We start from the raw sequence: 23,633 nt of genomic DNA, 5'->3' as shown, positions 1-23,633 counted from the left end.
CTCGACATCTGGGCAGCAATAGTAATTAATGTTACTTAAGGCACAAAATCTGGAAATATTTGAATAATGCCATATTTATCGCAAAATGCAACGTATCATAATTTCCAATAACTGATCAACATCCCTGCATACAAGAGAAACAGCTTACATCGTAGAACGATTACTGTGTTTTGACAGGCTGTACATGTCTGGTACACGCAGATAACCATATGAGTCTTGGGGGCGTTTTCAGGGGCGGCTTTGGTTCCTGAGGGACTGATATATAATACAGACATACGAAGAACTTTGTTCCAAAACATGTAACGAATAAAAAAAGTCTCCCTCCCTCTATCTATCTAATCTAATACGAAATATTTCTATTCCATAGTTATTTCTTATCTTCACATATTCTTTTTAATACGGCAATTTTATGTTAAATATCTGTACTAATTAAAATATCCCTTTACTATTTAAGATTGCCAAAATTTCAATTTGCCAATTTAATTTCGTTTATATTTTGCGTCATAGAAAAAATCCGTTGTATACTAGAAAAAAGATCTGTTTTTTTTTCTCGTGTTCCTAAAAAATCTTTGTTATAAAGCGTTTTTCTCATAAGATCGACATGTTTCAATTGATTATTTTATTAATCGATATCTATACAAACGTATATATATTTTTTTAAATATTTAATAGCTAAAAAAATAGCTCTTCTTTCTTTTAGAACAAAAAAAAAGATATGGCAAAGTGTTTCTCTATCAGAAAAAGATATATTAACATATCGAATCATTTGCCTTACTGTTACATATATAAATAAACGCAAAAAAATAAAAAAAATATTTTTTTAATCATTTTAATGATCGTAGTATAAACTTTCTATATTTCGCAAAAAAAAAGACGACAACCTATAAAATCCTTAGCTTCTAGCAGCGATGCAATCCATGTGCTCATCAGCATGAACTGCGAGCAACGTTCATATTATAAAGTGGGCCGACTCGACGACGATGAGGTACATTTTATACATGCACGATAAAACCCGCATGGGGCGCATTCGCACTCCCTGGTGCGACACTACGCGATGCGACGCGGCGTTTCCGCTTCGGCACGTATGGGAAAATAACCGCCTTTTTACCTCTTATCACTGGCCGCGACCCCACGGAGACACGGAGGGCGGACGACGCGGGCTGTTCAGCTGTCTACCCCTCGAAGAAAGCCACGTTTGAAGAGGATTCAAGTACAACCCCCACAACCAGGTGTAGGAATAAACCGTCGAGCCGCCAAGGCAATCGTTTTTTAACGATAGATAAGATAAATATGTATAAGTTATTTCCAAAAATCTTTAGCGATTTCTCACATTCTAAGAATTTTCCATCCTATATAAGAATATTTTCCCGATTGTCATCTTTAACATTAAATGTGTAACATAACGTAACATAAAATTTTATCATATATAAGTCGATTTAAGATATACGTCGATCTGAAACCGTGTAGTACAATCTAAAAGTCGGAAGCTTTAGTTTATTTAGCGTTTAGCGTATTTATTTCTACATAACGGATTTGCTTTAGTAAGTATACGGAGAAATTTTTCAGACACGATCTCAATTCTCTGAATACTTGCGCAGCGTGACAGGCTATATCGTTATATATATATATATATATATCCAATTAGAACGCTCAGTAACGTCATTATATATAATTGTCACGAGTCACGAGTGCATAGCAAGGGAGAAAATAGAACCGTATCATGGAACGAGAAAGTACGAGTCCACACAGCGTTAAGGTGCAGAGAAGTGAGAGAAGGGGTGTTAACGATGCAGAAGTTTATCTCCGCGTCCTTGGCTAATCTCTGCCGCAAGAGATTACCCTATCAACAACGCGAGTTGTTATACTACGCTCTCGTACTACTCGACACGCGTGATTATCATTCTAACGTAAGGACCATGTCACTGCTAAAATGAGTAAGAAAGTTCGACATCCTTATACGCGATGTCTACGATCTCTTATCTTCTATCTTTCAGAGTCTGCATATAAATTTGCGCTTTTGTGTAACCCACAAGTTACATATATATGTATAACAATAATATGACAGTTTCGTGATTAATAAGTTTCATTTCTATCAAATAAAATTTTGACGGTCTTAATTTGAAATAGATTTTCTCTGGAATTATTGAAAGAATTTATAATTTCAATTTAATTTCAAGTTGACTTTATTTAAACAAAACTTTTCATATGTATAGGTTTACTCAACGACATTAAAGATTAAGAAGTTATATCGTATATGATAAAATGCATGATAATGTAAATCTGCAGTCCGTTTTCAATAAGAATGATAAGATAATCAATTGAAACATTAGGCAACATCGAGAAAATGTATATAATATACGGGTGACAAGTTCATTTAATTCTTTACACGCAATATACGTTTCTTTCTTTCTTTTTTACGTTCTCTTTTTCTACTCTGCATATGCACACGTTTATGCCTATGGAAGACGCATAAATGTCTGCATGCATTTGTAGGAATCGTAAATGCGTGGCGATGCGTTACATCGGGGCCACACTGCGAAGCGCTATCGCGCGCAACGACCGCCGGGCGATACCTTATCTGAACTAGTTGCAAGCCGACAGTGGCTCTCAGTAAGGCGTAAGTTTATTAGTATATAGCTCCTCTTTTTCATTTTGTGCGAGTTGTACAGGTACAGGTTCTTTTGTGAGTTGTGTAATAATGACAGAGAACGATATTCATCTTCTGTAGAAATTTTAACGATTTTAGCTTTATTTTAACAAGTTATATTTTTTTATTTAGAATTAGTATTCAAGTATTCAAGCTCTTCATCAAAAAAGACAGAAAAAAATGCTACGCGGTACTTAAAATTTGTCAAGAAATTCAGAGAAAGAAATATATATACCTAACAACATTTTCAAGGACGCCGCATATATCGATATACCCTTGTTACATTTAGTATACACTGCACTTAAGTATAAACCTAAACCTGTTCATCGTGCGTAGGTCATATGAGAGAAATGTGAATGTAGTCACGATCGGAATGTCTTGATTAGAAATGATCAACGCTGAAGCTTCCGGAAAAGGGTAGAGAGATTAATTGCAGGGTTTACTCATAGCCCCATGTGATTCATAAAGGATCCCATGGTAAACAAAGCATACGGATCAGTATCGAGAATCGTGTCGGATGTCGGAACCCGAACAGATTCTTATCTGAACGATAATAACCCGACATCTACACGCGTCTCATTATAGACTCGCACTGTCGTCTTATACATTCTAAAATCGATTGGCTGACAATGAGTGAAGTTTTTCGTCAGACTTATACAAAAATGCAATATAGTTTCGAGACAATTGCATTTTTCGGTTGGAAATTTTTCGATAAAGTTGCAATCGATTTTTTATTAAAAAAAATTATGTATAGTAAAAATAATGTACAGTAATTTTTATTTATTATTAAGTATCTTGGTAATTAAATCCAAAAAATTAAGTATCTGTAGAAATATATGCGCAAAAGTACGAATTTTCCTGAGGTCAACTGACAAGGATATGTCTCTTACACGTGATTTTCCAGACATCAGCAAAAATCAGTTGGATGAGAAATTAAAGATTTAATCCATTTGCATCTATAAACATATCGAGATGATCTAGCCACCGGCAGCTTATATGATTATAGAAAACGCATCGACTTTCAAAATTACTATTATGGTTATCCTTAGTCATGCATCTAATTTCGAACTACAAGATAACTGACTTGTTTTATTTTACTCAACTCGTAGATCGCGATGTAGTATTAAGCGACATGCGGATATTTATACGTGATGCCTAATACATAACCCACTAAAATAAAAAAAAATATAATTAATGTTGTATTTTCTATCAAAAATAAATATCAAGTTAAACAATTAAGGAATCTCACTATGTAAATGCTAAACATGAATTTTGGATTATTTCTTACGGACACGATTCTAAAAAAAAAAAAGAATTAATATCACAAAAGATTTTTTCACACATGCATAAGAAAATATGCATCAATGTTTGAGAGTCAATAACGTTTTTTTCCCCTAAGAATTTCCAAATAATTTTTACGTCGGAAGGAAATATACGTACGCTGTCTGTTATTCGCGATTCGAAAATGCACGCACTGCGCAAACATGGTATGTCAATCACGCCGGGTGTTTATAATGCGCGCAGCGGCGCAGCTCAAGTCAGGTTTCGTCAGGCACCTCGTATAGGTATATCGTGAGATAAGTCCTATCGCTCGCGGTTGGTACACCGGGGCCCGATAGAGAGCCACCCACCATTTCGCGCAGCACGCCACCAAGATAAAACCCAGTGCATAAGCCAGATATCGTCGGCATTTAGTCGTTCTCTGTGTGTGCATTATCACGCACTCGACATTTCGTGAAATCAGTCACCGCGAGAGCCGCAGACGATACAGTACGCCGTGCATTAGACCGTTTAATAAAAAAGTGCTTTCTTCTTCCTTCTTCTTCTTCTTCTTCTTCTTTCTCCTGCTCTATGGTTCGCATTACATGGACAATTCGGGGCGAAATCGTCGCGGAAGTCTGTCTTCGAAGAGGCTGACTTCCGGTCAAAAACGAAGACGCGATCCCAAGGTGGGAGAAAGTGCACGGGGAGACGCTGGAGTGGCACGTAATGCTGGAGCGCGCTCGAGCGATTGCGAAAGCAAGAAACGTGTCTCTGAATTGTGCCACTGATTTGCTTCCCGGTGAAATTGCCGCATCTGTGGGACCGCGATTACACGTGTGGACTTTTGTTGAGATGGTGCAAAACAAAACCGCGTAAAATTTCTCTCTCTTTTTTCTCTTTTTCCGCCTAATACATAAATCAAAATAATATAATTTTTTCTAATAAAAATATCAGAAATATATCTAATTTGTCGGTGTCCGATAGAGATACGAGATACGTTTTCGTTATATTAATATCGTTAATGTTATTGCTATCAGTTATTGGATATTAAGAAAAAGAAATTTGCAACACTGCAGTGGAAATAAATCGGCGGAAATGACGCCGCATCGAAGGAAGTGGTTCGCTAAGCAAAACATATCTACCGGACGAAATATTTTCGCTAAAGATCAAGCAGACATGGTTCGCTTCTTTCATATACGCTATCGTCTTGGTCTGTGTTACGAAATAGCTAGCTTATCGTCGTTCGTACTCGCAATTAAAGTGAGTTAGTTTGCTGTCGTATGAGAAATAAATAATGCGTATTTAAGATATTTTCCATCCGCCTATCATGCGATAACAAATATTTAAATAAAATCAATTAAACATTATTTTCCCATTTTTTGAAATTAGAAGAAATATATAAAAATAACCACGCCCTACCAATTAATGATAATGATTTTTGTTAAATAAAAGCAATATTATACTTATCATTTTCATTGCGATTCATTGCAATTCGGATCCGGATTTACAATCATGGATTCATCGATTTGCGGTGCTAAATGTTTAAAAAATGTGTGTTTTGACAAAAATTAATAAGAAATATCACAAAACAGAAGAAATAATTAAATTTTTAATGAATTTAGAATGTAGTGTACAAACCGGTATTTTAAAATAATTATACAACAAATAGTGTTCCATGTTACTTTCCGGCGACACCCGGTATGCTAGCTTACACACAATCCATGTTCGTTGTATCGTTGAATGCGACGGCCCAAGACGTTTTGTACTTGCACGAACTCTGCACGTAGAGCCGTTTCAGGAAACTCGAAAACAATGCCTACCGCCGACCCTAAATGACGTAACAGCGACGACTACCTGCACTGCGGTGTGGAAAAACTTCGTCACGACACTCGCGACACAAGCCTTTCAGTCCTCTTTCTCTCTTTCTCTCTTCCTCCCCCCCCCCCCATTAACATTCCTCTATAGGAAGTACTTTCTATTTAGTTACGAACTATATTGACTCTGTTATATATTTGCACTTTGATTAAAATTTCCAATTACCAATTTCGAAATATCAGAATTGAAAAGTTTATTTTTGTTAAACTGTCTTAAATCTATATATATAAGCAATAAATGGAGATTACAAGCAAACCTAATTATTAAGTTTTCCATAACTTAATCGTCCTGTTTATGAATAATTTTAAAATGATTTTGGAATAAACTCTTCAATTCTTGGTAAAATCGTTCATAAAATCAGAGATCGAAAAAATTATTATATAAAAAAGGAATTATTTACCGTATCTTTATACCTCTTTCAAAGAAATCAAAACTATTGAAACTAATTTTTTTACTTTTAACAAATTACATATTTCTATATTACATTTTATATGATTGTTTATATCATTTTTTGGGTTGGTTAAAGAACGATATTATCAAAATAAAGAATGGTTAAGCTTACATGAATTATTTCTGACTCGCTATTCATCGTCGATGGTTCAACCATATTAGCTATCCTTACGTAACAAGCAACGTCAAATTTCCATATGGAAAATCGATTCCTTGAACTAAATGACGCAGCTGGCAACTCCGACGAAGCTATCAAAATATTAATAAACTCTTCATAAAATGTTATAATCCTCTTTATGTTCCCTTTCTGTGAAATTCTATTTTAGCCTAATGGCATAGGTCTATTTTGTAAAACCTCAAAATATTAGAATGTAGAAAGAGTCATAAAACAAAATACAATAGATACCTTGTCGAATTGTATGCTTAGGTATGTTAATAGTTTAAAGATTTTTGTTTCAAATTTATCCTTCAAAACTACTGTCTAGACGCAGTGCATTTAAAAAATACATAACTACACAAAAAAATTCCATAATCTCCCAAAACTAACGCAAGAAGTATTAGTTTTTCTTTAATGCTTTCCTCGAAAAAAGATGTTCTGAGTTATTGTCTACAACGTTGACCTCATTTATGGGGACAATTTTTCGAAAAATGGGCATTTCTCAGTCTTGGGTGAAGTGCAGTATTATCTATTCGTCTCCTTTACACGACAGACCGTAACAGCTACCTATTATTGCCGGTTTTCCGATACAAGTGCAATACATCCTCGTGAGAACCAAAACAAGCATAATTCATGGGCACACGATAAGAGACAAGCTTAAAAATAGAGTCCGGAATGAGACATGGCATTGTAACGATAAAAACATTTGACGAATTCCGAGTTCCGAAGAGCTATGCGTGACAATGGCCAATATGTATATATAATTTTTTTTTTTAATTATATCGCACTTTCAAAATAAAAGAAATTAAAATATTATTATTTAAAACATCTAATTACATCTAATTTTGAAGAATTAATACGTGTCAATTAAAAATTTCCAATTACACAGATATCGAAAAAAATACCTAATATGAATGTAGACAACGCGTCAAATCGTATAAAAATAAAGGCTGGCTTGATATAATACAATATTTTTGTCGAACGTTATAAAATTATTACCCAAGATGATTTCATAAAATAATCGTAAACTTTGATTTATAAAAACTTCAGACTCAATTAAGGATTAATATATACAATTCTAAATTGTAGTGTAACTTGTAATATATATATTTGTAACAAAATAACATACAAACAACTTGCAGAATGCTTGCCAATTAATGAATTGAAACTGGAATGATCAAACCAAGAGTTAGCAGGCAAAATTAGACGAAGGCGGAGCTAACTTAGTAGGAAGAACTTGATTCCTCATAACGGGCCATTCGCCTTCCACTGAAGCGGCCATTTTGGAGCATCCCAAGCATGCTATTCTTCTCTTCATAAACTCATCTTTCCTATCTCGTCTTTCCCTATCTTTTCTATCTATTTTCCAACCGCCTCAATGATCACAATAACATTAATTCCGATAACAGTTTAAATGATTTTATACGCCATATGAGAGAATTTCATATAAAAATAAATAACATAAAATTACTGTATAATAAAATTAACATTTACAATTGTATATTAATTCAAATTATTATAAATTACAATTGTAAATTGTTAATTTACAAAATTCTAAAATCTTATTAGCTATCTACTATCATGATAATGATTATTATTAAAACTCTAGGTATATTGCATTTTAAGATTCATATGAATAAAATTTAACCTTTAATGTGCATACGTTTTTTCGGTACCTTCCAAGGTGCATACGTGATCTGTCACGTTCAACGCTATTTTTCCCTGCCTTAAAGTATCTATTTTAAAAAATCTAAAAGTTCATGAAACATCTGTCTACATTGTAGTTGACGATTTTATAGTCATTTTGATAAACATCGTTTACTTAATATCTTCTGACAGGCTTGCAAGTTTTACAGTTACGAGCAGATATCACTTTGGCTCGAACGCCGTAGACCCACGCGGCCACGTATGCACATTAAGGGCTAAACCAAAACAGTGTCAAAATGCGATTAATTAGATTAAATCGCTATCATCCTTATAGGACGGTATCAATAATTACAACCAGAACATGAGAATCATATTAATACGTAGAAACAGAAAAGGCATATGAAATTTGGATAAGTGACATGGTTGTTGTCGTGTACTATGACCGTGACGTAAGACTGTCTTAGTTGTAAAACATCCGATAACGTGGATGGACTTGGAACTTTCACAGTTTGTAGAGCGTTTAGAAAGCGTAAATTATACATCGTAAATCTCTACACAGTTAAAGGTTATACTAGGTTATTTCATCTTATTTCATAGTTATATCTCATAACCATATGTAACAAAAAACGTAAACAAAAAATCTCTTGACTTTCTTTATTAATATTCTCTGTTTCTATTTATGAGTACCTATTGTAAAAAATACCTACACTCTAATGCGTATTCCGTATGTGTATGTATATGTAATAATAAAGCATTGAAATCTTGTTACTGTTGCAATTATAAACAATCATGCGCATGAAATTAATTGTGAATATCGCATGTGTGTAAGTTATAATATTGTATACATACGATGCATATATAAATATATCTGGGAAAAGGCAAAATAGCAGATAAATTTATCAATGCAATGTGAATCACGTTGCAGCTAAGCATAATCGAATATAGATATTATTATTAGATTAATTTTTATTTACGCGAATATTCTAACAACATTCTGACACACCACGATAACTCGCTTAGCTCGCCTATAAGTAATTATGATAGAGACGCATATCACACACACACACACACACACACACACACACACACACACACACACACACACACACACACACACACACACACACACACAGAGTTATTCGGTAATTATACGAGAGATATGTTACGTTATCCACTCAGTAACATGATACATGCAAAATTGCAAGTGTTACCAGACCGAAGAAGGCGATAAAATGTACACGATGATAAGGATCAATAACATAGTAGTGCAGATATTTCATCCGGGTTAATGATGTTGTCTAACGAGAGAGAAATTTTATTATCGATAAAAAATTATTATCACAGCACAAAAAGACTAACTGTTTATGTCAGAGTATAAACCAAACTAGCATTCAGTTTATCTACAAATTAAAAATACGCTTATTCTGTAATTACTATTTTTAGTGACTATTTTTTTTTATCGAATTAGATTAAGTACGTGAAATAAATTTTAACTCGATTGTTAATAACAAATACCGTAACATGGGCAGCACAATTTAAAAAAAAAAGAAGAAAATATTTTGATTACCTAATATCACGTAAAGATTTCAAACTACATTACGCAAAAATTTCGTTAATAATATTCTACGATTTCGCGATTGTTTAATGTAATATACATGGATGTGCAGTTTGTACTGCATCCGCGTCTCATATTTCTTAATTCTTCTTCCTTCTATATATTAAACTCCACGTAACTTTCAAGTCTCTATTATTGACAAAAATCAAAGTAAAAAAGTTCTGTTTTAAAACCTTTTTAAAATCTAACCGTATTTTAAATCAAATATACAAATTGATCTGCATCGCGCGCGAGCTATTAGGATCAAGAGGACGGTCGGCTTTGCTATGCGAAGAAAATCATAAATTCACCCAAGATTGAGGCTGTAACCACAACAGAATGCACTGTGGTCGGTTATCGAGCAATGTTAATTATGCAATCGACACAAAGTTATAACTTCAATATGTACAGCTTGAATCACATAACTCGATCAGTTCGGAAGTTTCATCCAGAAAAATTAAATTATATCCAGTATATGCGCCAATGTATTCAGCGAACGAAGGCGACGGCAACGCGATGTGGCGAAGGATGACGGCAACGACTATACTCTATACTATTGATACGACGATGGCGATGATTTAATGTACATCGGTTTACGTGAACCATGGCATGACTTTTGTGTGGCACCGTGACCTCGTCACGTTGAACCCGACGCAGGCACAACTACCCGACTGTACGGCGAATCCAGGCCTTCGACGAAGGCAACTTGGTAGACAACGAGAACGATTGCGATCGTTTCTAAATTTTTCCGATAACTATATTTATACATCGCGATTCCTTAAAAATTCTATCCCTCTTTTATAAGTTCGAACTCGAACTCGAAATAGCTTTGAATAATAAGTATCGAGGTCAGTCGTGCAATTATTGGTCATCGTGAAATTATTGGTCATTTAAGTTTATGAGCTTCCGATTAGAGAGCAATTTTTACGCTTACTCATTTTTTAATATTATTAAAAAGGACCGTATATTTCCTTTTTTTGCTGAACCGGTAGAAACGCGAAAGAAAATTTTGTCCATGTAATATATTTGAACAAAAAAAATATCAAATTATTAATTTACAAAGCCGGTTCAATTACAAATAGACAATAAATGCATACTTTTTACTATAAATATGAAAACGAAAATTTACAATATAAAAAAATAAAGGAGATTTTCATATAGAAAGCAAAATGCTTTTTTATGAATTTTTAGCTGATCAAAACTGTAAAAACATCTCGCATGGACGACTTGACACTTTGCACTTTCGACGTATTTACGTAAAGAGTTACGAAATGAATGTACGAAATCGCCTGACTCGACGCGATAAGATCTTTCGAACTTCACCTTCTTTATATAAAATATCATATTTGTTATCTTGACATGTTCGTTCAAAATGTTTGCAGGAACTAATGGCGCAATAGGTCAACGAAAATTTTATGAAAAATTATTGTTTCAATAAGCATTTACTGAATTTTTGGCAAGAGGGTAAAGTCTGGTAAATATAAGTGTGAAACTGTGCGAGTTACGAATTGACAAAATAACGAATATGAACAAAGAAAGGACGTCGACGTTCCGGTAGTTTCGTCATCTTGATGGGGACCGAACAAACCAGATACCATAGCTTGTCTCATTATATTACGGTATTAAAAGCAAACGGTCCATTTGTATAGACGCACTCACGTGACTCATATAGAAGCCCAACATGCATGGCAACGCGCCATACCAACGTGTAATAATCTAACGTTCATTAATATTTCAACCAGAAAGTTTACATATGTATACATAGATATGCTTGTATTCAAGAATTCTGTACGATGTTTCACATAAGAATTATTGCGACTGAATATCATAATTCTACACGTCAATTTCAAAGAATTTAAATTTTTGCTTTTTCTTATATCTCAATGTTTAGAAGTGATTATAGAAATAGTTTCTCCACACTCCCATACTATTATTTTTATATATCAAAAAAATCAATCAATAAATAAATAAAATTAAACATTTTATTTATTCTTCCATTATTTTTACGTATGTATTTTTTTTTAATTAAAAAAAGTGTAACAGACGATAGGTATGTATATCGTAACGAGAAACAAATTCTTGTGAATCAAAAAGCAATCGAAGGCTCGTCTTCAAACATCACGAAATGACACGCGCTATGGAATGACTCAGGAGACATGTGACACACGCAGCGAGCAAGTGTTTAAATAGAAATAATGGCGACCCTGACGATTGAGCCGATAAAATTCAACCGTTCGAGGGAATGGTCAAAGTGACTGTTACAGGTGCTATAGCGATCCGCCTGTATTATTATAGCACAGAATACGACAATAAGGACGACTCCTTATGACATTGTTATCGAAATGCCGAGGATGACGATACAATTTTCTATCTTTCCGCGCAAGTATAAGTTTGACAATAAATAAAGCGGTGCTTTTGAGGTATGTTTGTGTATTAAAATAAAATATTATATATAGATAAAAATACAAACAATATTTTTTCATAGGTAAAAATTATGTATAAATATTTAAGCAATTGATATGTAACTTGCTGCGTCTAGTGAATAAGCACATATTTCGGCATATTACCCACACATAACACATCGAAATAACCGAAGTATCTTCTTATGGTCAGTAGTGTCAATGTAAGATCAAACGGCCAAATTACGAGCTCTAAAAAGAAATGTTGAATTATAATATAATCAATTTATTAAACGATCGATACAAACAGTTAGTGTATCTCGATTGTATATATACTTATTGCTAGTTTTCTTGAGAACGATTTAATATGAAAAAAAAGGAAGTAAATATCAAAAGCATAAAGATGCATAAATTAAATCTTCTCTCAATCCAGCGTTTTTATATTTGTGATTTAATTGGGTTTTTTTTTTATTTGAATTATATTGTTGAGAGAATGTCTATTGATATTTCTCTTCTTACATATTAATCCATTCTGAAGAAAACAGTCGAAACGTTAACTGTTTGTATTGAGTTAATAAACTTTTTTTATTAAGAGGATAATTTAACATCTTTTTTGCAGTTCGTAATTTAGCCGTTTGACCTTGCATAGCTGTGCTACTTTCAAACGAATAATTTTTCTTTTATTTCAGTAGCATCAAATTGCTGGTGTATTCAAAAAAGCTGCGGTTTATTATCTTTATTAATAATGCGCGGTATTGGTATAATCGATAGCGGAGCATTACGTGATATAATTATCTACCACAAACCGCAAATAAATGCAGTTGATCATAAACGTGCATTACGCCCGCACACAAGCGATGATGCAAAAAATACTCAACAACGGTCATCGTTTTCTAAATTATTAAAAGATACGATTGTATTGAGATAATTTATAATAATAATAATAATAATAATTAATTCCATGTAAAACGTACAAGTTTACGAAACCAATTCTAATTGATCAGAACATAATAAAAATATCTTCAAAAGTTAAGCTCCTTGAAAAAAGGACGAGCTTTTTTAAAATAGTCAAAAAATTCATTTTATGATTGCAATAAAACTAAACTATATCTAGTAAATGCATATTTTATGTTTAATAAACTAAATTTGCCAATAATTAAATATAAAGACTGATGGTTTTCCAACAACATTACTCTAAAATAGCAGAAGAGAAACTTGTGATACGCGACTCATTGTTTTCGTACTTTACAACTATATAACAATTGAACAATTGTGAGAGAAAAGCGCGCTTCTTAATCCTAGATTATTATCTGGGATTAAGTAAAATCTTTACATTACTCTCAAGTAACATTTATGATATCGAACCGCAGTAAAATATGTAACCTGGAATGCAAAAATTCTAGAGAAATGTGACTTAGGTATAACGAGAAAATTTTTCTATTCAAATATCGAGGACGATTATTAAAATTTAGCGCGAAACTTTCCATTTTGTAACGTAACTGTAAAATCAGAAAATCGAGAAAATCGAAAAAAATCGAAAAATCATTTTATATGTATACATTTTTTAAATAGTTTTAAAATAACAATCGAAAATGTGCATATTGCAAGTTGCCCTTACCAATACGCCGAAAGATGTCAAAAGGACATTCGCGACGGGCGCAACGAAGCTGAATGCAACTGATGGCTGTACCAGCCAGCAGTATATGCATATACTGACGGGCGTTATCGCAAAACCAGGGGCAGCGTTATCACTCTGATATCCAACATATATACATCCTTCACGACCGGCCCCTGGCCTCCAGTGACTCGCGGACCACCGACTCAGTTGAGCGCTTTAGTGACACACTGCGTGTACATGCTATCTCAGACGTTGCATCTCATTGTCAAAATATGTTCGGAGATGCTTGCCCGCGATCGCAGAGCAAGAATCGATCGATCGCGCGCGTCAGGCGTCGCGGCGCGGTCGCCGAACGTTCGATCGAGCCAAAGAATCCTTTCTCGACGTATCCTCCCTGAGAAGGCGAGGTGGAATATCGCGAAAGGTGGAAGTGGTACTCACCGTATTCTCGATGCCGATACTTGGCCACAGGTTTGCCATCGTCGTCGCTCCTTCTCTTCATCTCGCGATTACTCGCTCGGTTGAGCTCACTTGGTATTTATCCTTCGTTGCGTTCTGGTTTCTTGTTCGATAGCTTGTTTGGCGGCTGCTTTTCGATCTGAAATTCGCACTATAAGAGAGACTTGGCACTTTACTCGGCGAGGGTGACTGCGACTACGACATTCTCACCTCACAGAGGATCACGCGTTGCCCTTTCGTTTCCGCGCACGGTAAATCAGAAGAGCGCGATTGATGCTGCAATGCGTGTACACTGCGATCGACGACTAGACGAAAATTAAGATCCGGACTTTTGCTGGCTGTACGAGAACTCGCGCCACTGCTCTATGATCGGGAGCGAGGCTCGTGTATATTATGTGCATAGAGCAAACGGAGCAAGAAGAGGAAAAGAGACGGAATGAGAGGTAGAGGAACAGAGCTAGAAGAGACGGTAAAACAAAAGGGGAAGAGAGAAAGAAGGAGAATAAGTGAGAGAGAGAGAAAGAGATGCAAAACGAGCGAGCAATTGCGGCTCCGCGGATGGCCGAGGCGATGCGAGTTTGCTAGCGAGCTGCCCGAGTTGGACGAAGGCGAGACGAAGATACCGCGAGAACGAACGCACAGACAAGGAAAGACGAAGAGGGGAGTGAATAGGTCGAAGAGTAGGACGAAACGAGTCGCAGAGAGCAAGGGAGAGAGAAAGAGTGACAGAAGGAATAGAGTAAAATAAAACAGAGAGAGAGAGAAAAAGAGAGAAAGAGAGAGAGAGAGAGAGAGAGAGAGAGAGAGAAACAGAGAGTGAGAGAGAACGACCAATTCGAACTATGATCGTAAGCAGAGTGGTGACTCAAGAGGGGAGAGTCGGTGCCTTATGTCGAAGTCGCGGTGGTAGGAGCAGCGCGAATCATGCTAGAGAAAAGTATGGGAGTAGTAAAATCGCCACGCGGTGCGGCACGGTGGTTATTATCGCGCGAGTTCTTATCAGTGCGAGGGGGGAGGGGGCTGGCTAGTGACCACCTCCTACCCCTTCTTCTTTTCCAGACGCGTCGAGGCCGGCTCCTGTGCGTTTCGCGCTACATATATTTGTGACTCGTTGGAATTTATACACGCGGGAATGTAATTTTATTGCGTTCTTATATTAGCTATACACCACGTAATTTTACGAGGAATGCTTTTGGATCCATTCGGATCAATCGATCCAAATATTGTCGTAATCACACTACTTGTGCCGAATACTTTCTACTAAAACACATGCAAATTTTTAAGGATAAACTTTAAATCTACCTAATAGATATCATTTTATATAAAAAATGTTTCTGTCAGATAAAACTAATTACAGTTTGACAATATTAAAATATATTACGCAATATCTTAATCGAAAATTTTTAAGATATATACGTGGTCCTATATACTTTGGTTCAACTCATATAAATCTTTACCCTACCTTCTAACCCTTTGTAAATTTTGCGTTTAAGCATTTTTCTAAAAATAATGAAATAAAATTGAAAGAATAATATACATGTAGCGGAGGTCTAAAAAATGTATAAAAGGTATATATAAAGAAAGGGAAGAGTGTTTACAGGGTCGGCGAAGCTGAAGCGTAAGCAAACGGCTCGGCGACTGTTTCGAGAGTGCCAGGTTACAGATACTCGGCTGTCAAGGACAAGCCTGTCCATTCATTCGTCCGTTCTTATGATCGATCGTTCGTTCATTCATTTATCCGCCAACTGATTATTACTAGCTCACATGATATTTGTACATACGCAAGTATTAATTTTACCAAGATATTTTAGACGCTTTACTTTGAACTAAGAGCGAATTTTCCATTAGATGCAATAAGCGCGCGCCTAAAGCATCTGAATCAAATAATAACGGTAATAATAAATGTCAAAATTCACATTCCTGATTATATATAAATATAATATGATGGGATCACCCAATTTTTAATCTAGCATATCCGATATATTACTACGCTAATTATAAGATATTACTAAAGAATAGTATTCGCTATCGTATTTATCACTATAATCGTTTATTCTTATCCTGTCTATTAAAAAGGCGAAATCGCTATAATCAACGTTGTAAGTATTATGTTATAAGATTCATATCATGATGATATGTATAATTGATTGCGTAATAAAATATGATAAATAAGTTCACTCACCGTCGTTGTACACTAGCTACATAGCTCTACAGCTATACCTGGAAAAAAAATATATTATATAGTTATCATAAATATTCTATTATATATTTTATCCATTCTTTTAATATCAATTTTTACTAAAACTCAACTATGTAAATAGAGTAAAATAAATTATATATAAATAATTATTTGAATATTTTATTACTTAATTTTGATTTAATTTATTAAATGTATAATTATTATAATATTGATATTCTGTGTATATATATATATATATATATATATATATATATATATAACTGTGATGACATGTATATGTAATTGATATTATTTATTATATATTCCAAATCAAATTTTACTTAAAAATATTTATTGAACAAATTTTTATATATCCACTCTTTGAACTCTGAGAATTCAAAGAGAAGTCTGACCAAAATTTGAGAATCTTCAATTATTTTCAAACAAGTATTTTCGATGAAAATTTAATATAGACCGGAAAAATATCAAATCACGAGTAACTGAATAACTGAATCACTGAATTGAGCCCAGAATATCAATATTATAATAATTATACATTTAATAAATTAAATCAAAATTAAGTAATAAAATATTCAAATAATTATTTATATATAATTTATTTTACTCTATTTACATAGTTGAGTTTTAGTAAATATATATATATATATAGGTATATGTACTTAAATTATTAGTAAATAATTTTACTCACCAGCTAATGTATTGCAGTATGCTCCGCTGGTTGCACAAATCCGTATCAGCTCGTCTTAAAAATCTGTATCAGCTCCATTGAGGAAATGCTGAAATTATCCAGAAATAGATATTAATTACACACGTATATATATATATATATACACACACACACACACTATTTAATCACAAATACATTTAATTTACAAACACACCCTGAATAAACTTTTGAAAGTTAACATACGCACTCTCTCTACCTTTGAAGAAACCTTCGAAAGATATGAAAATCGCGGATTCACGCCATATATATTCGTCACGCCGTGCAGTATACGAAATATACCATGCAAAATACAAAATACGAAATAGCGAACGCACTTGCAGGTTTCACGAACCGTTCGATCGCATACGTAATCGTAGTCGATTGTTCGATCGCTAAGCTTTTCATTAGATGCCTCCAGAACTTCGCTATTGTAGAATGTTTTAAATTAAGATTAAGAATTTATAATAGGATTCTCAAAAGTGCGAAAATCCGCTACTGTCTGTATGCCACTGATTATGCAACTGACAAAACAATTCTTTCAACGATGATCTTTTACTTTTTTCGGCGCTACCGCCGATATTACGCATATATTACGTATTTTTATGCAATTTTAAAGTCAGCGATTTAAAGCCGAAATTCGGAATTAACGACACAAATAATTCTTTCAAATTATAGCCATATGGCATAGCATTAATAGCAATCTCGCATTTCTAATCTACTCTAACCTAATATTCAATTAACTCATGCGCGCATAATCTTATAACAATCACAATTACATAAGGCTATTTCATGCTTCTAATCTATAACAAAACGATTGTGCAATCGTACTAAAAGCATGATAATCACGGCAAGAAAGAAAATAATCGCGATATTACTGCCAATTACATACACATTGTATGTATATATAAATACTATTAATTACTACATGCATAAATATAAATTGCCAATTACGTGTACAAGTATTGCTAATTACTATACATGTAGTAAAATATTGAATGCACGCACTCTTGATTAATCTGTGAAAAATGTATTATCGTACGAGCAATATCATCATATGGTCAAGAAATTTATTTGTTGGTACAATCGCACGTTTGCATTTTTACCGACGCGGCATCTATGGTCACCTGAAGTTCATTTGACGAAACCGACGAACGACGAACGACGAACCATTTGTATCGCGGACGTGCGCGTAGCGTAGCGTAGGAACGCTACGGTCGCACGGAGTTCACTTGACGAAACTGTCGCTCATTCGCGCTCATTCGACAATTGTATTGATTCGATTGATTGTATTGTTGCACGACGCACGTCACATCGATGCGATCTACTGTGATCTGTATTAAGTGGCGGATTTTCCATCAGGCGCAGTAGGCGCTCGAGATATAATTACAATCTAATTTTTAGGCATGCTACATCTAATGAAAAATATGCGCGATTCTCTCGAAAGAAGCATAAGGATTATTTTCGCGCACGTGATTTTCTATGTCATTGGAATTTGTAATTTGTACTCACTGGAACTATGCCCGTTTCGAACGACGGCGGACGGATGATCACCGTCGCGGGAGCAGCGTCGACCGTCGACGAACCGGCGCGGCGACGATTGCCGCGAACACTCGCCGCGAAACCGATACATTCTTGAGATCGCCCGTCGCCTTAACTATCGACACTCCCGACGCAAACTCGCTTTGCAAGCACTTTTTTAACAGAGAAATTTCACGATATACCGCGGAGCGAAGCGCACACGTACATAAACAACACACACGGCTCCTTCCTTCACTTCCTTACTTCCTTCTTCCTTCTTCCTTCTTCCTTGTGTGCGCTACCCCCTCCACACGCCTAGCAACGGGCGTCGGGGCAGCGGCAGCAGCGGGCAGCGCGCAGCGTCCAGTCGAAACTGACGTCACTGGCGGGAAATAAAAATATTTCGAAATTGAGACGGTTTCCTCCGCACGCTTTTCTCAGCAAGTTGCGGATGATTAACGTTGCTTTATTCGACGTCTCTTATAAACATTTGAATAATAAATATATGTAAAAAAAATTTAAGTATTAAAGATGCGGAAGAGACAGAAGTGCCTCATTCAAGCTTCAAATTGACATACGTTCGACACTAATGAGTCAATACCTAATAAGACAATCGCTATAAATTCTATATTATATATATATATATATATATATAAATAATCGCAACGACAATATCAGAGAAACGATGAAAAATTCTTCATGCATCTGTTTACCGCAGAGGCAAACTTTTGTTCCTAATTTTACCACAAGTAACACAGATAGCTGAAAATATTCGATTTTTAAGTAGTATCGATACGCGCATTCAACAAGTAAAAAGCATCGATACATTTGCAAGTCAGCCTCAATTTATTTGGCGAGTTTGACCGCTTATATTTAAATATGGCACGCGCACCGTATACATGGTTCACTATGAGCTTTTAACGATCCTCGCGCTAATTGCTTATTGTTTTCTCCGGGAAATGAACTCGCAGCTGCATGCCCTGACCCCTCGAGAACTCGTCTAAAGATAAAGCACGCTACGCACCTGTAGCGAAATATCCTTTTTTACTTTATAATCTAGAGGACAATAATTAAGGATGTTTTTCAATTTAAGTTTTGTTCAAGCCGAGTTTTGTTCAACAATATACAACTTTATTCTGTCGTACTTACAATAAAATTGTATATGTACAAACAGATTAAAGAGTAGGAAACCCTGAATCTCTCCGCGCGTGCGGCCGCATCTTCAAACCGGGGGTTGTACGCTTCCTATATCCTATTTATCTTTCTTTCACAATCAGACAAACAAGATTTTATATTGAAATAGAATTCTCGCTAACGCGAGAATGTGCGTTGTAGTAGGTTTTGCGCCAACAATTTTTACGATTACGCATTTCTTTACAATTTACGACGCTACATTTACGCGTGAATCGAAATATCTCATTGTCAGTACAAAGCAAATATTACCTCCTAATCCATTTATATCGTTTTAGTTGTAGCACATAATATTACGTCATATTTTCATATATGACATTTTTACGATCACATTTTTTCCCAACAATAGTTAATGGGTTAAAAGTTTAATTACGAGCATGAATGTTCACAAATTATTTGTTTTTTCGTAAATTGCAAATTTTCAACGGGAGATCTATATCAAATTAATGATTACACATTCAGCAATTTATATAAATAATACATGGAATAGAACCGTCTACATGATTTATATGATAAATGCATTGCGTTGCATTTGTAACTAATTGTAAGACAATTATTACTCAAGTAAATGCTGAAGTTACATATAATTAAAGTTAAAGCCATGTATATTCGGTTTCTATTTGTAAATAGAAAATTTCGGGAAATAGATCGATACGTTCGGAAAATAACACCACACAGCAAATTTAGTTCGGTGACTCCACTACTTTGTAATATACTTCTACATCTTTGATTATGGGATATTTATTACAATATCATTCGTTTAACGAAATTAATATAGTAAATAAAATTGAATCAATTATTTTTCAATGTTTTTGTTTCAACTATACAAATGAATTTTTCACACTTTGCATTTGCAACTTTATCATTAGTCTTAATATCTGACTTAATATAAAAAATTAGCGCATTTGTTTTTAATAATTGTTCAAAAAATGTCGACAATATATTAAAAATTAAATATTAATTTTGTCATACTACGATGTTATATTTTATTCGCAAAAATGTACTTGAAATTTTACGATGGATAGAACGATGTAAAAAAGTTATGTAATGAATATCTCAATAGCAAATTGCTATAGACAGAAATAAAAAAAAACGTAGACGGTGTTAAAACGAGAAATCCAATTTGGAAATCCGTATAGATCTTTTAATCAAATTAACACGATCGTTCAACATGGGTTGTATTTTTAACGAAACAATATGCCCTGTGATAACCACTAAAGTCGGAAAGAAGTCGATATGGCATTGATCCTAAGATTACGTGACTGTCCGGCTGCGCAAAGCGTAATCCCCGATTTCCTTGAAAATTGCATAGCTTCGCATTGTTCTTAACCGATGATTAGGCCACAACCTAATCTAAATTGCTGCTTGTTGTGATTGAGCATACCACTGAGCGCAAATGAGAACGGTAATGGTTGTAATCTCTTTTCTAAAACGGCTCCTACTGTCCAAGTCGTATCTACGCTAGCTATAATATCAGAAATTAAATAGAAATTAGAGAATTGGATAAAATTGTTACGTCCCTAAAGTAATTTTGAATACATACCTTTAAACACTAAATCTGCTTTAGGTAAATCGACTTGATAGGCGAGCGTTGCCGTCGATTCTTGCATTCGCGCATTAATTTCTAACTCCACACCCATTTGTAACTGTTGACTAGCTCTTTGATAGAAACAGAGGTGGCAAACGGATGGACCTTGGAAAATAATTATTGAAAAAACGAAGAAATCGTATAAGTTTATCAGGACAATAACGACTACTCACTAATGCTACCGCTGAACGTAGAGTCACCACTCGTATATCTTCCCGCAGCGGATAATAATGCAACTTGTCCGCCTGGTATAGCAGGCCCACGTTGGTACGCAAGCTCACCGCCCAATGAAAGCGACGGTGTCAAGCTTTGAAGATAGTGTAAAACAAGGACACCTGAAAATATATTTGCAATATTTAACATTTAGATAACGTACATACAATTTTTACAACACGCGTGATATCGCGGTGGCCGCGCGTGCCCCTATCAAGATGGCAAATGCGCTTTCTCGCGAGCGCCTGGTTCCGCTGACCAAGTATATAAACAAATTCAGCAAAAATACTCATTGCCTTTATCAGCTGATCGACGCTCGAACCAAGAGTCGAATTGGGCACGTACCAGTGGAGTCACCATCCGACCCGCGGAGTCGTAAAAATTTTGGAAAACGCATTTCATCCAATCGTGCACTTACTCCTCTCCATCCATCACCACGCAACAAGCACACTCAGCCCCAAAATATTTTTCATATCGGCAACCTACCAGAGCCATTAAGAATGTCTGGATTGCCTAGCGTTAACGAACAGGTATATGCATCCCCTCGATAATCAGCCGTCATTTGTACAGCGGTATATTTATTTCTTTGCACTTGCGCCGCCAATTTTCCTTTGAGTCTCGAACCAAACTGATGAAGAACATTGGCATTAAGATTTCCACTTGAATCAATGTCGCCCAATAATATAGGATACGCTTCCGTAGGTGAAATTTGTTTCGTGCCGACGTAAGTCGCGCCAAATCTGGAAAAAATAAATAAATAATATAGGTTTATATTGTAAAACGCATTAATATTAACGGCAAATATTTCCATTTAAGCTGATTTACCTGTAGCCGGATGGCGATACGGAACTCATATTAATGGTATGTGAAATATGAAAATGATTACTCAATCCCTTATTGACTACCAGTTTTGCTCCTTCAAAATTTATAGGAAATATATCTGTAAAATATAAATGTAATCGCATACTTTTTCCACGTAAGACAAAGCGACATACACGCACGGGGTGTTCGGTTTAATCTGTCCACGTCGATATCTTGGAAACTATCCGAGTTAGGCGAAAAATTGAAATAGCCCCTTCAATGGGATTACTTTGAGATGAATTTTAGTACGACGCAACTGTACCCTTCCATATTGAATTTCGAGGATGGAAGAGGTAGTCAAATTTTTCAAATAAAAACTTCTTTCTTCGTCTAACTTTGATAGTTTTCGAGACATCACCGTGAACAGATTGAATCAAGACGGAGCACAAAGTACAATATAAAAGTAATATATAAAAATTATAAGAAAATATAATTAATAAGTGGAAGTACTGAGTGGAAAGCTATTTGAATAGGAAAAGTTATACATCAATCGTTGATTGTCGAGCGAACAATCTACTAGGAAGTTTTCTGTGATAAAATGGAAAAACACGAAAGAGAAAGCGGGGAGTACTCGAGTTACCTTACCTTTACACTTTTTGTGCAAATCCTCGATGGTACCCGGGTTCTCGATCTGGCTGGGCGCCTCGGTAGGCGCGTAGACATCCGTCGAAGGATCCGGTTTCCCTAAATTCGGCATTAGTCCGGGACCCGGTGGCGGAGGTGGCGGTGGAGGAGGTGCGGAGGCGGCCATCGCGTTTCCCATTATTACGGACTAGTTAGCACAAGATTATCGAACACGTTGCGCGTCGAGGATCGCTTTTCGTCCAATCGTTGAATTGGATACGTCGCGCCGAACGCTTCAACGTTTAATTACGCGACAAAAACGAGCCGGACTAATCTAACGGGTTGCGGGTTATACGGCACGGCGTGTCTTACCGTAAGTCGCCATTTGTAAAAGATAACCACAAAGTTTCTTCCACGGGGCACGGATCAGCACGGACACGGACGTGAATAACGTGACGAGCGCGAGTCAGCGAGTCAGCGCGAGTCGTGTTTAGACACGCGCATGTGTGTATGTATATGTCTAAAGAGTTGCGTGTGTGTGTGTGTGTGTGGCAGTTGCGTGTGACAGTGTGACGCACTGACTCAGGGATACCAACGCGAAAAAGATTCATGTAATTACGAGGTGACGAAGTAGAAGTAGGCCCGAGGCCGACCAATGACGACGAGAGAACACTGGTCATACT

At 35.5% G+C, this 23,633-nt stretch overlaps 2 protein-coding genes across 5 annotated transcripts in view; both read right to left on the bottom strand.

Annotated features, from left to right (window-relative positions):
* LOC143899228 (uncharacterized) overlaps window positions 1-14,955 on the bottom strand; it is a 56,355-nt gene extending 41,400 nt beyond the window's left edge. Inside the window, exons 1-2 of one of the 4 annotated variants that reach the window (XM_077409353.1) lie at window positions 14,320-14,955; window positions 14,092-14,260 (exon numbers count right to left, since the gene is read on the bottom strand). In XM_077409353.1, the coding sequence (XP_077265479.1) occupies window positions 14,092-14,152 (61 nt within the window). In that variant the 5' untranslated portion in view covers window positions 14,153-14,260; window positions 14,320-14,955. Of the gene's footprint in view, window positions 1-13,650; window positions 13,792-14,091; window positions 14,261-14,319 lie in introns of those variants that run through there. The other 3 variants (XM_077409354.1, XM_077409352.1, XM_077409355.1) reach the window with 3 other exon arrangements.
* A 4,401-nt stretch (window positions 14,956-19,356) lies between these two features.
* LOC143899233 (mitochondrial import receptor subunit TOM40 homolog 1) lies at window positions 19,357-23,520 on the bottom strand. The gene is made up of 6 exons (XM_077409372.1): window positions 22,972-23,520; window positions 22,351-22,465; window positions 22,012-22,265; window positions 21,486-21,647; window positions 21,268-21,417; window positions 19,357-21,189 (listed from the first exon to the last, which is right to left on the bottom strand). Exons 1-6 carry the CDS (start codon window positions 23,147-23,149, stop codon window positions 21,050-21,052), a joined length of 999 nt encoding a protein of 332 aa, XP_077265498.1. The 5' UTR covers window positions 23,150-23,520; the 3' UTR covers window positions 19,357-21,049.
* Window positions 23,521-23,633: the final 113 nt, after the last annotated feature.

This window comes from Temnothorax americanus, unplaced genomic scaffold, assembly GCF_048541705.1.
Source record: "Temnothorax americanus isolate GAGA-0224 unplaced genomic scaffold, ASM4854170v1 Scaffold26, whole genome shotgun sequence".
NCBI classification, from domain to species: Eukaryota; Metazoa; Arthropoda; class Insecta; order Hymenoptera; family Formicidae; genus Temnothorax; species Temnothorax americanus.
Note: the sequence above shows the minus strand (reverse complement) of the source record. Positions and strands in the feature narration are given on the sequence as shown.